Source organism: Pithys albifrons, chromosome 5 (genome assembly GCF_047495875.1).
Source record: "Pithys albifrons albifrons isolate INPA30051 chromosome 5, PitAlb_v1, whole genome shotgun sequence".
NCBI classification, from domain to species: Eukaryota; Metazoa; Chordata; class Aves; order Passeriformes; family Thamnophilidae; genus Pithys; species Pithys albifrons.
The window spans coordinates 69,342,657-69,358,032 of NC_092462.1; the positions used below are offsets into that span (position 1 = coordinate 69,342,657).

General features: G+C 39.4%; 1 protein-coding gene across 9 annotated transcripts in view; it reads left to right on the plus strand.

The window, feature by feature from the left end:
- The window catches only part of CTBP1 (C-terminal binding protein 1), a 244,199-nt gene that overhangs the window by 210,917 nt on the left and 17,906 nt on the right, over positions 1–15,376 (plus strand). For all 9 annotated transcript variants that reach the window (XM_071556980.1, XM_071556976.1, XM_071556978.1 and 6 more), the window contains 2 exons: positions 6,716–6,860; positions 10,742–10,948. In XM_071556980.1, coding sequence (XP_071413081.1) covers positions 6,716–6,860; positions 10,742–10,948 — 352 coding nt within the window. The remainder of the gene's footprint in view (positions 1–6,715; positions 6,861–10,741; positions 10,949–15,376) is intronic.

Sequence of the window (15,376 nt, forward strand, 5' to 3'; positions counted from 1 at the left end):
CTGCTCCTTTCCACTTCTGTACCTTTGAAGGCATGACAGACTCAAGCACACCCTTGAGGTCTTTGTGTTGCTGAAGAGTTTTTTAAATTCAAGTTCTTTTCTCTTTGGGCTTCCTGACCTTTGCTGTATGTTCTGTAACATGGAAGTGCTGTGTAGCTCCGGAGGGCTGAACACAAACAAACTGTGCAAGGGCTGGTAATGGACATCTTGACCAAGCCGAGAGAAAACAGTGATTCTTGAAACCCAGATGAAAAGACAGGAAGCACAACTGATCAGGAATGGTCTATAAAGCAAAATGTATAGCCTGGAAAAAAGTCAAGAGTTTGTTTGAAGCTGATTATTTTTTCTGTGTCTCTTTTTCTGTAATTATGTGATTTTCTACATCAGGTAGAAGAAGAAATGTGTTTGATTGGATTTACAGCTTTAAGCAGATAACCATTTCACCAGAACACTGAAGAGAATGGTCTTCTTGGGTGGAAAGTGGGAAAAGAGTCTGGTAAACTCTGTGTCTAAGCCTTAGCAGTGACTGAGGTAGAATGTGTCAGATCCCTTGACTCCTCTTTTATGAACACAAAATAAAGTCGTCTTCAAAGAGATACTACATTTTGATATTTTTAGTTTTAAGTTGAAAAATATTGAAAACTCAACTCCCAGTTCAACAGAGAAAGACTTGAAATTTTTCAGTCACATTTTTACACAGGAATTAAACGTGGAAACAGTTCCACTAATGGCAGTTTTATCTAAGACCATTTCAAGGAAGAGTGAAAGCTGACAAATGTTTTGAAAGTGATAGAAACAAATTGAGAATAATGCTGTTCAGCTCTTTGATTTGTCCCTGTTATAGCAATGGTTAAGATAATTTTTTCAGTTTCCAATTCTTTGTTTAGCAGTAAAGCTGCAATCTTGTGTTTACACCATCAATGTTGTTTATATTCATGATGCAGTTGCAGCATTTCAGTTCTCCATCAAATTTAAATTCTCACAGAACATAGATTGAAAGGAAGCAGCTTATTTCTAAACAGTAATGTATAGTTGGGAGTAAATTGTCACCTCGGAGCTGATCCAAATCCTTGTAAGTTTACTGAAGCTGAATGAGCCTTGAATCAGATTCCTTATGAAAGACTTTGAGAACATTAACAAAAGGAAACCCCAAGTTACACCTCATTATACAACAAAGTAGTGGACCTTTCCCAAATTCCAAATTCCGTGGCCCTTCTGCCACCATCTGTTGGAATTTCCAGTGGCAGTGCCACAGGTCAACAGCATCACAGGAGGGGCAGAGTGTCCCCTCTGGATTGGCACCCTTTGAAAGGCATAATGGAAGTGCTGCAGTTCCCAGCAAGCAGCACACATCAATCCTGCAGGCACATTCGAGTCTAATGTGGTTGGTTATCAACTAACATTTACTTTCATTTCTCAGTACCAGGTTTTACTAAGGGTCACTGAGGCTTTAATGTTGCTGGTGCTTATTAGGAGATTTTTTGAGAGGTTTTTTGGGTTGATGTGTTGTCATCAGTGACTTCCACGACATCGTGATCCTTTGGTATAGAGAAGAGCAACGAGGTGTGAAGGGACTGGAGCACAAGTGCTGTGGGCAGAGGCTGAGAGAGCTGGGGGTGTTTAACCTGGAGAAGAGGAGGCTCAGTGGTGACCTCATCACTGTCTAGAACTACCTGAAGGGAAGTTCTAGCCAGGTGGGGGTTGGTCTCTTCTCCCAGGCACTCAGCAATAGGACAAGGGGGCACAGGCTCAAGCTCTGCCAGGGGAAATTGAAGTTGCACATCAGAAAAAAATTCTTTCCAGAGAGAGTAATCAGGCATTGGAATGGGCTGCCCAGAGAGGGGGTGGATTCCCCATCCCTGGAGGTTTTTAGGGTGAGATTGGCCGTGGCACTGAGTGCCATGATCTGGTAAATGGACTGGAGTTGGACCAAGGGTTGGACTTGATGATCTCGGAGGTCTTTTCCAACCCAATCGATTCTATGATTCTATGTTCAATCCACCATAGTGTCTGATAGGCTTGAACTAAACTGGAACACAATTCTGCCTTATTAATAGACAAGTTAACACACAGAACTCCTGTTAAAGATTTTTCATTAAAGGCTTTTATGTAGTAAAAATGTTTTCAGAGTTTATACTCTCAAATTGACTTCTGTCATTAAACTGCATGTAATGGCCACTAAATCCTGGCTTTGAAAGACAGACTTCAGTGTAATATATAAAAGGAAACTTGCTGTAGGCTCTGCAGGTTATTTGTGTAGCTGTATGTGTATTTGTATATATATTTTTTTAATAGTTTGTTTTTAGAAGACTAGAAATACATTATCACTAGAAGTATCCTGGCTGAATAAAGTGCACATGAGGTGGGTGGGTTGGTGACAGCACCATGGATCGCAGGAACCTCACAGTGAGCTGAGGGTCTTGTAAAGAGAAGCAGGAACTTGTATAAGGCAGCACAATCTTGCAGAGTTCTGGAGAGCTGCTGAACACCATTTGAGCACACTGGCTTTGCTTTTCAGTTTATTGGTGTTGGTTTCACATGGACCCTTGGCAGCCACAAGTCTCTGCAGCCTCCCTGCGTGACAGACTGTTGGTTACAAATCCAATGTGCAGCTGCTTTTGCAAGTTAAGTAAGGCAAGGCCTACTCCACTTTGGTACAGTACATTTCTTTCCACCCAAATGTGCAAAATATCTCAAGTCTGTTGGTGACACTGGAACTTTTTTTTTTTTTGAGATGACACATCAAACTCAAGAAATTTAATGCCCTGTAGTTTCTAGAACCAGATGAAACACAGCACTTTTAGTGATGATTTTTCTAGAAGTTTACTTTTAAAATTGTGATACTTTGTCATATTCAGTATGTAATTTATAAATATTTTCTATCTCTATTGAAGTACTTTGTCATTTTAGGTGCTGTGTTATGTTTCTGTGCTCTAGGTTTGTTCCACAAGCCTCTGAGATCACTCTCTCATAGTCAAATCTAGAAGTGGTTTTAGATAATCAAAGAGGAGGCCCTGCTGTTTGATTCTTAGCATGTTACAATATGTTGGCTTTTTGTAAAAATAAACAAGTTGCTAAGAGTTCTTCCCCAGATAATGAGTCATGTGTGTTACAGTGATGATTATGTGATGTTTGGCATGATGGCTAAAACAGTCTGGTGCTGAATAAGGTGGGAAAAAAGGTAGATGGAAAGATGTTTGAAAAAGATTTCAACCTTTGGAAATCAGTACTGAGGATTTGTTAAATTCTTGGATATAGAAATGTCTCCCACTACAGTGTCACCTGTGCCCTGACAGCCCTGGGGACCTGATGTGTGTGATGAGAGCAGGAATAGCTGTTGGAGGAGCTCAGCTGACTCTGCTTGTTCTCTGCCAGGTTTGGCCCACTGGGGTTCCTTGTGATTGGTCATGAGAATATTGTCTGACTGCCACATACTTGGGCTGATCTGGAATTTTTGTCTTGATTCTTATCTCACTCAAAGTGACACAAGTTGATGTCTTTGTCGTAAAATTGTATTAGAATTTGGTAAAAGTTATTTCCAGCAAGTTCATTGTGGGAAATGATGGGAAAAACCCACATGCAATCCCTGTTTCTCTCATGCATCCACCACTGGGAGTACTTTTGTTAAATGATCAGAAAATTGCTCCTATGCAGTTATTTTTCTAAAGATTATTTAATTTTCTGGAATTGTTGACACTCATGCCAGTTTTCAGTTTTGTGTGTTAGATTGAGGTCAAGTTTTGATTTTGCATATTGACAAGCTTGTCAAACTTCTTCGTGCATGTAATGACTGAGAATATAATTTATGCAAATAATTCTAAAATACAGCAATTTTAACTATTGTTTTAATCTCTAAGTGGCATCATTAACATTCATCAATGGTGATTGTTTCTAACTTCAGATTTTCTGCTATTATTTTCGGCCTTTTCATCATATTTTGGTTACATGGTCATTGCAAGAAGCAGTAACATAATTCAATTATCAAATTAATGTGATACAATACACGCTTGAAGAGTATTATATTTATTGCAGTGGATTTCCTTGCTAACTAGTCCATAATCCTAGGAGAAACTCAGTCACTAAAAAGAAATTTGAAAATATTTGTCATTTGCATCTCTTTGTTCCGTGTCCCATGTGATGGGTAAATAGCTGCCTGTGGAAATGGAAAGTGTCAGCATCAAGCAGTAGCTAGGAAATAGTTTTCCTTTTGTTGAACACATTCCCAAGCTTTCCAATACTTTTCTGTCTCCTCCTAGTGCCAAGCCATAACCTAGATGGTCCCAAAAATTTGGTGTAATAGGTCCAGACTGATGCTCTTAGAGTCCAAATGGCAGTCTTGACTGGCTGAGTTAATAAAATATGCATGATTATGAAGTGAAAAGCTGCTTCCCAAATGAAACACTGATTTTAAAACACAAATGTCTGAGCTGCTTCAGCTGTCTTTTAGCCCCTGATTAATGCAGTCCTTAAAACAGTGGCAGCACCCACAAAACACACACACCATTGGCCTTTCCCAGTCTGGGAGAGGAGGGTCTGGCTGTCACCAGAGCCTTAGGGGTGTCCTCAAAAGTTCTAAGCTGCTTCAGTTTTTGTTTATCTTATAACTACACAGAGGATGTTTTCTTTGCAGCACACCCAGAGCAGCCTTGGAGGGGCAGGGGGAAATGTGTGTGATACAACACAGAGTAGGGATGTGGCTAATTGGAGACAACCAGGATCTCATAAAGAACTTGAGGACCCTGAGGTTTGAAGTAACAAGTGCTATGACTAAATTGGAAGAAATTTCCATATCACTGAAACTGGGAGATTTTTGAGCAGTTTTATTTTTAGATCTACATGGATGAAAAATAACCTTTAAGACCATTTTAGGTGGGCACTGAGGTTCTAAGAGGGACTACTTCATGTGCAGGCTCCCCCAGGCATGGCTTGGTCCATGCCAGCTGTAATGTCACTGGAGAAGCAAAACCAATAACTTGTCCGGGGTTTTTATTAACCCTGTAACAGCTCAAGGTAACACGTTCTGATGAGTGCAGGGTTTCTGACTGCAGACTGAGAGATGCAATCTCCAAAGGACTTGGTTGTACCATTAAAATCAAGGAGTTCTCTGTGTGTGTGTAATCACTTTATAAGATCAGAGCCTACAGCTGGTCTTTGAATTATGTTGTAGCTGCATTCTTTAAGGATGTGTAATTTGTAATTTTTTTGCAGTTCTTACTAGTAAATACAAATTCTGTTCAGAGAATTCTGGCCTTTATCTAACTTAGAACTGAGGTTCCCAGTCCAGAAACTGAAGTAACATAAATAATTTTTGAAGTATTCAGTAAGAAGTGCTTTTCTTTCATTTTTATGGAGTTCGGTATTATTTTCTTTAAATTCTTTTTCTTTGTATATTTTAATTTCAACATTACTGTTGCAGATCTTGGGTTCCAACAATTGTAATCCTCTGTGTGCAAGGCTGTGTTTTGCTGCAACAATTTTTAAAAATTATATATGTTGTTGTTGATATTGTTGCTGAACTTGCAGTACAATAGGAAATGCTCATATGAGAAGAAATAATTCAGATGACAGAAACATGTATCAGAACCAAAAGTCTATTGAATAAGAAATTTAGAGCCTCTGCAAGACTTTTGTGTGAAGTGTGTCATAGGAATCTCTTGAAGTCATTACAGCTGGCTTAGCTACTGCAATGATTTGTGCATGTTTTGTGTCTCGTGGAACAATTAGGGTATTGGCTAGTGCATTGGAGGCAGGAGCACAGAGAAGTGTTTTGGAGAAGTGAAATCATCCAATTTGCATATAAAGAGGAAAATACTCTCTGCTTTCTGAAACATAAACTTGTGTGGGATGCAGTGTCACCGTTTGGAAGCTGAATTTGAAACTGCTGGGCATGTCTGGCTCCCATCCCTTCTCCACACCCCCTCCTTTGAAGTGCTCTTGAGTAGGTTGGATGTACTCTGACCTAACTTGACAGGGTCTGGGTATCTTTTTAATTTTGCTCTTTTGGTGGTCTCTTACAAGTTTTTTTTTCTTCTACAACATTTTTGCTTTGATGGAATTTCTTATTTCTCAGAGGTTTTGGGGTTTTTTCTGGATAATGTCAAGTTTGGTATCTCAGTTATTACGTCCACTTCTGTTTCAGTGAGAGCTGAGCTGCAGTATCAGTAAACTAATGGGCAAACACTTTTGTTCTTAAGTGTGAATTGACATATTTCAGTCTTTGTTGAGGAAGGGATTTGCAGTGATTACTGAATGTCTTCTATTCAGGTATCAAGTGGTTTAATAGCTCAGTGAATGCCTGTAACCACTGTGTGGCTGCTCAGCTCCACTCCCAGCTGAGTGTCAGCTGCCTAAGCATAACATGCTCCCTGGTTGCAGGGGGTGTTTGCTCCCGTGTTGTGCTTCATCTGCGTGTGCAGGTGTAGTCCAGGGGCACTTGTGCTTAGGGCTTGGTACTGCAGAGCATCTCCTGTGGGAAAAGAAGAGTTTTCCCTCTTAATAAGAACACAAACACAGGTCACTTTGTTCTTCTGAAGCTGATCCTGTCGTGCTAGAATGGAGACATCAGATGTAACAGACTTACCGAGAGGCTGGAAGATACTTCGAGAAATAACTTTAAAAAACCAACTCCTGGACTTAATGCTTTTACAGACTCTTTATACCTGGAAATATGTATATGTGATTGAACTAAGTATTTTTTCTTCCATTTTATTTATAGGTACTAAATGAAGCAGTGGGTGCACTGATGTATCACACTATCACTTTAACTCGAGAAGACCTGGAGAAATTTAAAGCACTTCGAATAATTGTCCGAATTGGCAGTGGTTTTGATAATATTGACATCAAATCTGCTGGAGATTTAGGTATGACTGTTATAGACTTTATTTCTCATCTTGCAGTTGCCTCTAGAAATCCGATAGCATCTAAATCTTTGCATTAATGTTTTCTATGTGTTCTACACTGGCATCCTATGTAAGTTGTATCATTTTCTCATCAGACTGTTTAAAACTCATTATGGAAATAATAGCATTAATTAATTAAGTGATAATATTAACAGCTTTGTGATAGGATGACAATCCACCTGCTCTACATAAACCCAAGGAGTGAGGCCATAATTTTTCATCTCTCATTTTTACCCCACTTGTATATTTTAACTACTGCTGCTGTAATCCAATTACAAAATATAATTCCATCACCATGGCACAGCACTTCTGTTTGAATAAAAAATGAGATCATTATCAACTGTCTGAGACTTATTTATGATGCATGAGATTTAATACTAAACCACTCCATAAAACAGAAATACCGATTTCACAGGAGAATCAGTTGTTGCTCCTTCAGAATAAATTCAGCTGCTGAAACTGTGAGGAGATGGTGCTAAATGTTTCTCTGTAAAAAACAGCAACAATCTGATTTGTACTTTTCTTACTTTAGGTTAAACTATCTCTTACCTATAGTTTACTGGTCAGCCTGCCACTTGGAGTAAAGATTTCCTTCAGTTTTTTTCCAAGATTGAGGTGACCACCTGTGTTTCCTGTTATGCTCTGAGATCTTGGAAACATTTATTTTAGTGTGGCAGTGCTTAGTCCAAGCAGTAATCCCACTGGTGTAGTGAGGAGCTGTAGTATGTTTTAATCAGCTGATGGTAGTAAAATACTCACCTGTTTTAATGGCAGCGTAGCTTGCACAGCAGACAGAGCCCAACCACTCCTCGGTGAGTTTTATAAAAACAGGTCAGGTCTGAGAGGGCCAAGGCTGAGTTCTGTCTGTTGTAACTGGTGCCACAGTCAGACACGTGTTGGGAGACTCAGAAAACAAGTGTCTGAGTAGAGATTGCCCTGGGGTAAAATCCCAGATGAAAAGCCAATCCTAGGTGCAGATCAAAGGCTCTGACATCAGTTAGGAGTGGAGAAAGTCAGGAGTCTGATTTGTGGAGAACATTGCTGATAAGAGGAAGATCTTTGCAGGTTTGTTGGCTATTTATTCTGTAAGCCTCTCTGCTGTACTGTAATCCAAGTTTATAATTTAAATGTAGCCACATAATTCTTTAAGCGAGAGTACAACAGATTTGGGAGATTTTCATGCGTATGAAATGCTTAATGGCCACATTCCCTGTCATTCAGTTCCTGTATTGGGATTAGCCTGATTTATACAGTTAGGATCCAACTTGTTTGTGCATCCCAGTATTTACAAAATGCAATTGTCCACTTTGTCAGAAGCCAGTAAATGCTGGAAGGATTACAGAGTAAAACCTCTGATTTTAATAGTTTGTCTGAAATGGTTGGAATGAAACACTAACCACTAATGGGACAAACCACCTTCCATTTGTTGAACTAGTGCAAATAATACACATCTCAAGGAGGTAACGTGAGAGTGAACTGCTCTTTATAAAAAGCTTTGGTTCGCTTTTGAAATGTAATGTAGAGTTAGACCACAGATCTGACATAGTCCTGAAATTACATAGGAACTTCTTTGGGTATTTTTTACAGAGCTGGCACGTGGGTTTGTTACCAGCTTTTCCTATTAAAGATTACTTTTGTATTAGCAGTTTTATCTCAAAAAGCATGAAAATGTGTTTCTTGGATAAAATCTGTGTTTTCTCCACTTTATTAAATTATTGACTAGAAAATCTGTAGCATTTGTGGGGGTAGCTGAGTGCAAGTGAAGTGGGAGCCAAGAAAATTGTTCAGTATTGAACCCATGCACAGGATCACTGAAAGCAGTGGGAAAGGGGGAGAGGGAAGGGAGCATGGATCGACAGACAGATGAGTGCACTGTCTGCTCCTGTGTGAAATGTGTCTTCCTCTCCTTGCCTCTCTCTTACTGCTTTTGGAGGTTCACTATGTCTCTGCCTTTCAAAAAAACCCCTGTTTTCAAAGTTGGAGAAAAGTAGGGACAAAGAAGTTCCTGCAGTTTGGGAGAAAAATTATCTGACTTTGTTTCCTAAGGAAACCTCTTAGGGAGAAAGGTACATTATTTCTCTCCCTAAATAAATAATAAAACTCTTCAAGCTCCTTTTAAAGAATTTTGTTGATGCAAGCTATTAGAAGACAGGCTTATTAAATTTACTTTGCCTTCTAAAACCTGCATTTTTGCTTCATGAAAAGGGCTCTTTGTATAAACAAATGCACCTGTTTAATACAATGCCATTTTTCAGTCTCTTACCTTTCTCCCCAGTCGCGCTTTTCTCCCCATTTTTAAAAAGTATGAGTTCCCTGCTGCTGTTGATGTTAGCAGGATGCCAAGATTAATATTCCAGCTAATGATGCTGGTACATCTTTTTGTAAGTCTGAAGGCAGTGACTCAGCAGACATGATTATCTCCACAGCAGAGGAAAGAAAAATAGTGCTGCAGGTTCCTTTTGTTGCTTTTTATCAATGTACAGAAAGCGGTAAAAAAAGTAATGGGCAGCAGAATAAAGGCATTTGAATGTAAATGTAGATAAATATGGTATAAACTTATTATTTGTCACATTATTGTTTTTGCTGTTACTGAAGAGAATATTTCTTCTTCCTTGCTTCATAAGATACACTGGCGTTAGCTGAGGACTTACTGAATATTTAGTTATGTAAAAACCCAAACAGTGAAAACAGTATTAGGGTATTTTTAGGATACAAAACACTTTTTTTTTCTCCACCATGAAATTATACTGTGTGCTGTTTGTTGTCTCAGTCGGCAGAACTGAGAGACAAACACTTGTGGGAGCTGATGATTAGAGAGAGAACATGCAGTACATACAGTGAAGAGAGACAAGTCAAAAAGGACACCACTTGTTTCAAACAAACATTTTGCTTAACTGCTGTGTATTGAGCACTGGAAGGTAAAAAGCAGAGTGGGGTAACTTGCATGCCGTTATAATCACTTGTTGCCTTGTCTGGTTTTTTATGTAAGAAAAGCTTATTGTGAGTCTTGAATCACTCCACCTTCCAGTTCTCTGTGGAAATCGGTAACACTCTTTTAGCTGCTTGATGTTATGTCTGTTTCAACAAGTAACTTTTCAGCTATTAGCAACGTGGGCTTAATTTGGCATTACCTTTACATGCCACGCACAAGCAGATTTTGTGTTTCCCTGTTGTCAATTAGATGGGCGCTCTCTTTAATTTGAAGGACCAGGAAAAGGACTGGGATTCTGTTTGTTGTAATTCTACAAACCTGTGTGCAACACATAACAGATTGTCCCTCCCTGTGTCATGATTACTCATACATGACCTGGAATTACTGATAGTCATCCTGTGAGGGCTTTATAAGAGTTGCTGTCATTGTAAATTATTTGATCCTTTTTGTAGCTTGCATAGATGGCTTTTGGGAGTATATCTGCTCAGTAGTAGAAAGCCAACTCACAATTAAACCTAAACAGTGATCATTAAGCCCACTGTTGAGAGCAAGGCAGATTTCTCTTTGCTGTTCAAAACACCACCAAGCTCATGGAAATATAAAATGCTTAGCAAGACTCAGGTTCTAAACTATCTGACATCTTCAGTGCTTCCCTTTTGTGTTTTCAGTGATGTATTTACTATTTTCTTTAGTTTACAGTAAATAAAAACATGGTAATAATCAGAAAAATACTCTTGCATATATTTATCAACTATTGTGTCAGGTATTCTGCCTGCCATTACAGTCAGTATGTGTGCAAGACATGTTGAAATATGTGTGGCTTTAAACATCACACTCCTGAACTGCTGCTGTTAAATGGGGCAAAAGTAAGCAATGTTTGGCAACTGGTCTCCTTTCCCCCTGTCTGCAGGGATTGCAGTGTGTAATGTGCCAGCCGCCTCCGTAGAAGAAACGGCAGATTCTACCATGTGCCACATTCTGAACCTGTACAGGAGAACCACCTGGCTCCACCAGGCTCTGCGGGAAGGCACGAGGGTACAGAGCGTGGAACAGATTCGGGAAGTGGCCTCTGGAGCTGCCAGGATCAGAGGGGAGACCTTGGGCATTATTGGATTAGGTATGTTGTCTTGATAGGTGGTTTAGTACTCTTTGCTTACAAAGATTTGAGCTATGAAAATGGGACACTTCCATCCACTCTGTGTCACATGCTGTGTATAATCTCTCTTATTTCTTGGTGTTTATGTATTATCAAATGTTTTCACTTCGGGCATAATCATTTTCCTCAGAAAATTGATTTTGTCGCTAATATTCTCCCAGTTCTTTGGGTTTCTGTACATCTTTCTGTTGCCATATTGCCTGGTGTCACACGCTTCCCATTTCCAGGACAAAAATCCTGCTACTTGAACCCAGTGTCACATGTATGTGTTTTATTCCTTATCCACTGTCTTGTCTGGCCCTGTTTGGCCTTTTTGCCTTTTACTGTGTTCTACATAACTGAAAAGTCTTCACTGCAGTAACAGCCTTTGTGCATTTGGTTGAGCTGCATCTGAAATTGTATTTCAACTCTAATGAGAGGAAAAATATATGCAAGAAAGTTTGAAATGTTCCAGGCCTAATAAAATCACCTACTTACCTCTCTGAGTGGCCCTGAATGTGTTTCAGCATCCAACAGATGGACGGGCTTGCTTGAGATGAATTAATTACTGTCTGTTACTAAAGTAGAGAAGAAAAACAAGCAAGTCAGTTGCTATATAAAAATTATTCAGTCATGTGCTTGTCTTCCACAGATCTGATAGACTGTGGATGTAATTGCTGTCTATTCATCCACAGGAATTAAGAGTATGATTTTGACAACAAAGCATCGTACTTAAATGACTGTTCTAGTTACACATTGCTGTCAAATAACTCAAGCCTTGAACTCTTGCTTTTGGAAACTGAAAATAGCCTGGCATTACGTATTACTCATTTAGATGACTATTCAATACACCAAAACCATCTTCATAATCAGAGAATTGCCTTTAAAATACAACTTTCAAGAAGTTAGTCATGAAGTTACTTTCTCAAATCTATACCCATGTGATTAGGCATCTCATTTGAACACACAATCATCATTGAACTCACAGTCAGCATCTGTACATAAGTAATTGACAGTTGCCTGTAGCATTTCCAAAATGGAAATGCATACCTAGTTTTTGAAACCTAAGCTTTGACTCACATGCTATGTGCATATTTGCTGGAGATATTGGTCCTGTTGTCATTGGATTTATATTTTTTTTTCCTTGAACAAATTCAAACTTGAGATTAGAAAAAGGCTTTCATCATTGACTTCCTTAAGTGAATGTTGTGTGTTGGTTTTGTTGTGAATGACTGAAAAGTGTAGAGAAACAAATGGATGATAAGATTGCCAGTGTGTGCATAAAGCTTTATAAAATGCTGGGTTTTGGTTTTAGTTACAAAAAGCAAACCTCTCGTGCATGGTATGTTTAAAAAACCCAGCAAAGTCTGATTTTAAAGGCACACATCTGCTGCAGTTACTGACCAGTTGTCATTCTCTAGCCTTTTGTTGTGCCTCTTATCTTTTCCTACAATAGAATATTCACCATTTCAAGGAAAAATTCAACTGTAAAGTCACTTATGGAAATTTCAACTCTTTTTCTTGTGCGTGTGTGTGACGAGACACAACACTTTGATTCTGCCCTGTTCTAACAATCTCCTGTGTAGCTCTCTATTAACCAAGACTGAAAATGTGGACTTAGGAGATGTGGCTGTACTAGATTTTCTGTGTGAGCACTTAGGCTGTGATCTACTCACTTTTCTAGTACAGGTCACTGCAAGAGGCTACTTGTGTCTAGTTTCCAGCTAAAACAGATACTTACAACCAAAAGACTTCAAAAGACTGTTGTCCTTAGGTTGTGTTTCTTTACTAGTGGCCTCTCTCCATGTCTGGAGTTTTGCCTCAGTGTATTATTTTATTATTTACACATATCAGTGTCAGAAGTGATGATCCACTCAGAGGCTGTGAATATATTACACACAAAATAAACAGTTCTTGTCATCTGTTCCTAAGTTCTTTTCTATAGTTCTGTGTAGTGTCGCTGTTTCTGTCCTTTCTTGTTAACGTGTGTCTGAGATCATCTCCTCTCGACCACAGCTGTGTTTCTCTGTTCTTGTCTAAACTTGTGGTCTCTTCACCAGTGGGTTGCTTGAATTTATCACTTTTCTGCTGCAACAGCCAACTCCAGGCCTTCTTTGCATCTGTTCCTGGGCTTTTCTCTTGTTCTGCCAAAGAGAGACACCCCCTAGCTCTTGCCTGTCTCTGTGCTAGGGAATGACATAGTCATTCCCTCCAAAGTTTCAGCTTCTCACTTACTCACTGGTCTAGCCAAGTTTCGTGACTCACTTGCCTTCTTTCCATCACCCACTCTCTTTTCTTTGCCTTCTCTCATGCATATTCCTGCTTTGACACTTGGTCTATCCTGCTTAATCCTATTACCCTGTGCTCTTCCTTTAAAGTTAACCCCATCTCTCACCCTCTTCTTGTACTGAGCTTGAAGATAAGCAGAGATTCAGCAGCATAATGCCTCCTCCACGTGCCTGTTGGATCCCATCCGTCATTGTGTTGTTTGCTTAGACCCTGAGCTCTTTAGGGCACAGCCTCTTTCTGTCTCTGTGAAGTGTGGCATTTTTTGAGCCTTACATAAATAATTATATCACATCATCAAACAGCTGTCTTTGTCACTTCTAGTATTTTATTACTATCCAGTGTCCTATATTTCAAGTGATGTATCACAGGTGTTGCTTGTAAGCTCTGCATTTAAAAAAAAAGTTACCTTTTCATCTTATGTTCAGACATACAGGTTTTGGGTTTTTTGAAGAAAAATATTTATGATCAGCTGCTTCTAAGTACTTGGGTGAATAGATAGGTGGACCTGGTTCTGCTCTAGTGATAATTTTATAGCAGTGAAGTCACACTCCCTTCCCTTTCCTTCCAGTGACAAATGCTGATGACTAATAGCTAATGCATTTCCTCACCCGAGAAAGGTGAAATTCTTCCAAATAAGTTTCTGTCCACATCATAGTGAATGTCATCACTCAGTCTTGTGTTTCCTCACCTGCTGTATTCCCTCATGAGTCCTGTGGTCCTGCGTAGGTGCTGGCCAAGTTACTAACCTGCATTATAAGACAATAAGGCTTAAGTGTTGGGTGGTATTACCATGCAATAAATTATATACTCCTAGTAGTCCTGCTGGCTCTTTTCATGTGCTCAGCAGGAAATGTAACGAAACAGCACTATCCACACTGCAGACTTCTCCAAGAAGGAGGAAAAATTACCCATACTCTCCATCCATCACTGTTGCATAGGCAGGGAAGAGCTGCTAAGTGAAAGCACATTTTCTTTCCCTGGAAGTCTTTAGGCAGATCATCAACATTTCCACAGTATTGTTTTATAAACTTTGTAATACAGCATAGGAGGAGCATTCATTGCCCAAGGGCTGAGCTGGGGCATTGGCAACTGCGACTGCTGTACTCTCACTCAGTCAGGTCATTGGCAGGGTCAAGGTCAGAGACACCTACAAATTGAGACACTTGGGGGGAGTTGGGAGACTTCTGGGGGAGTGGATGGGTGAGACTGTAACAGGAGACTGGGGTGGTTTTTAGTCTTTCATTTTAGATGATGCATGGACCTTGCTAGAACTTCTTGCAAATCTCTAATTTCTAAAATCGGCGTTTCTTGCTTTCTGCTTTTTTTGTAATCATATGCAACATTCAGAAGAATGCAGAAAATTCTTCTCACACTACAGACTAAGAAGTTCACTTAGTGGTTTAAACTTAAGATTTTGCTTTCCCTGGAAAAAGCCATGAGTATTCATAACAATTCTATATTATCTTGACATAGAGTTGTCTTAAAGGTGGCATGATTTGTGTGCTGTATTGCCTGTGATGTGCTCCAGTAGGTTTTGAGCCACCCTTCATGCCCAGGAGAGTCTTCTATTATATGAGTGGTTTTGGAAAGGTTAGAAAGCATCATAGGTTTGTTGTTGTACTGTATTTTTGGATTGCAGTTTAGAAAGGAATTGACAAATTATGTGTGTAACAACTGGGACTAAATATGAATTGTCAATTGCAGAAGAGTTTTATCCTGTAAAATGATTATAATTAGACACTTCTGGTTAGAAGTACAAGGGTGATTCCCAAGTGTTTCTGAAGGAAACTTGTGCCCATTGAAGAAGGCTTTGGTTTATTGGCCTGGGTGCAGTGAATGGGGAGTGTGGCTTGAACTGGAAGGTCTGTTGTGAGAGATTTCACTGTCGTGAATCCCCTCAGGTATTAGTGTTGTGAAGAGTGTAAAAAAGAACAGATGACAGAATGTTACATGTGAAAATGAATGGAGCTGGAGTAACAGCTATTTGCTTTGCTTAAAAAAAAATGTTTACAGTTATGTGACTGACTCCTTGAGCTGTGAACATGCCAAAATTTGAAAATAAGACAGTGTTTGTGCTGAAAATTTTCTAATTCAAATTTACAAAAACAGCTTGGAAAGCAA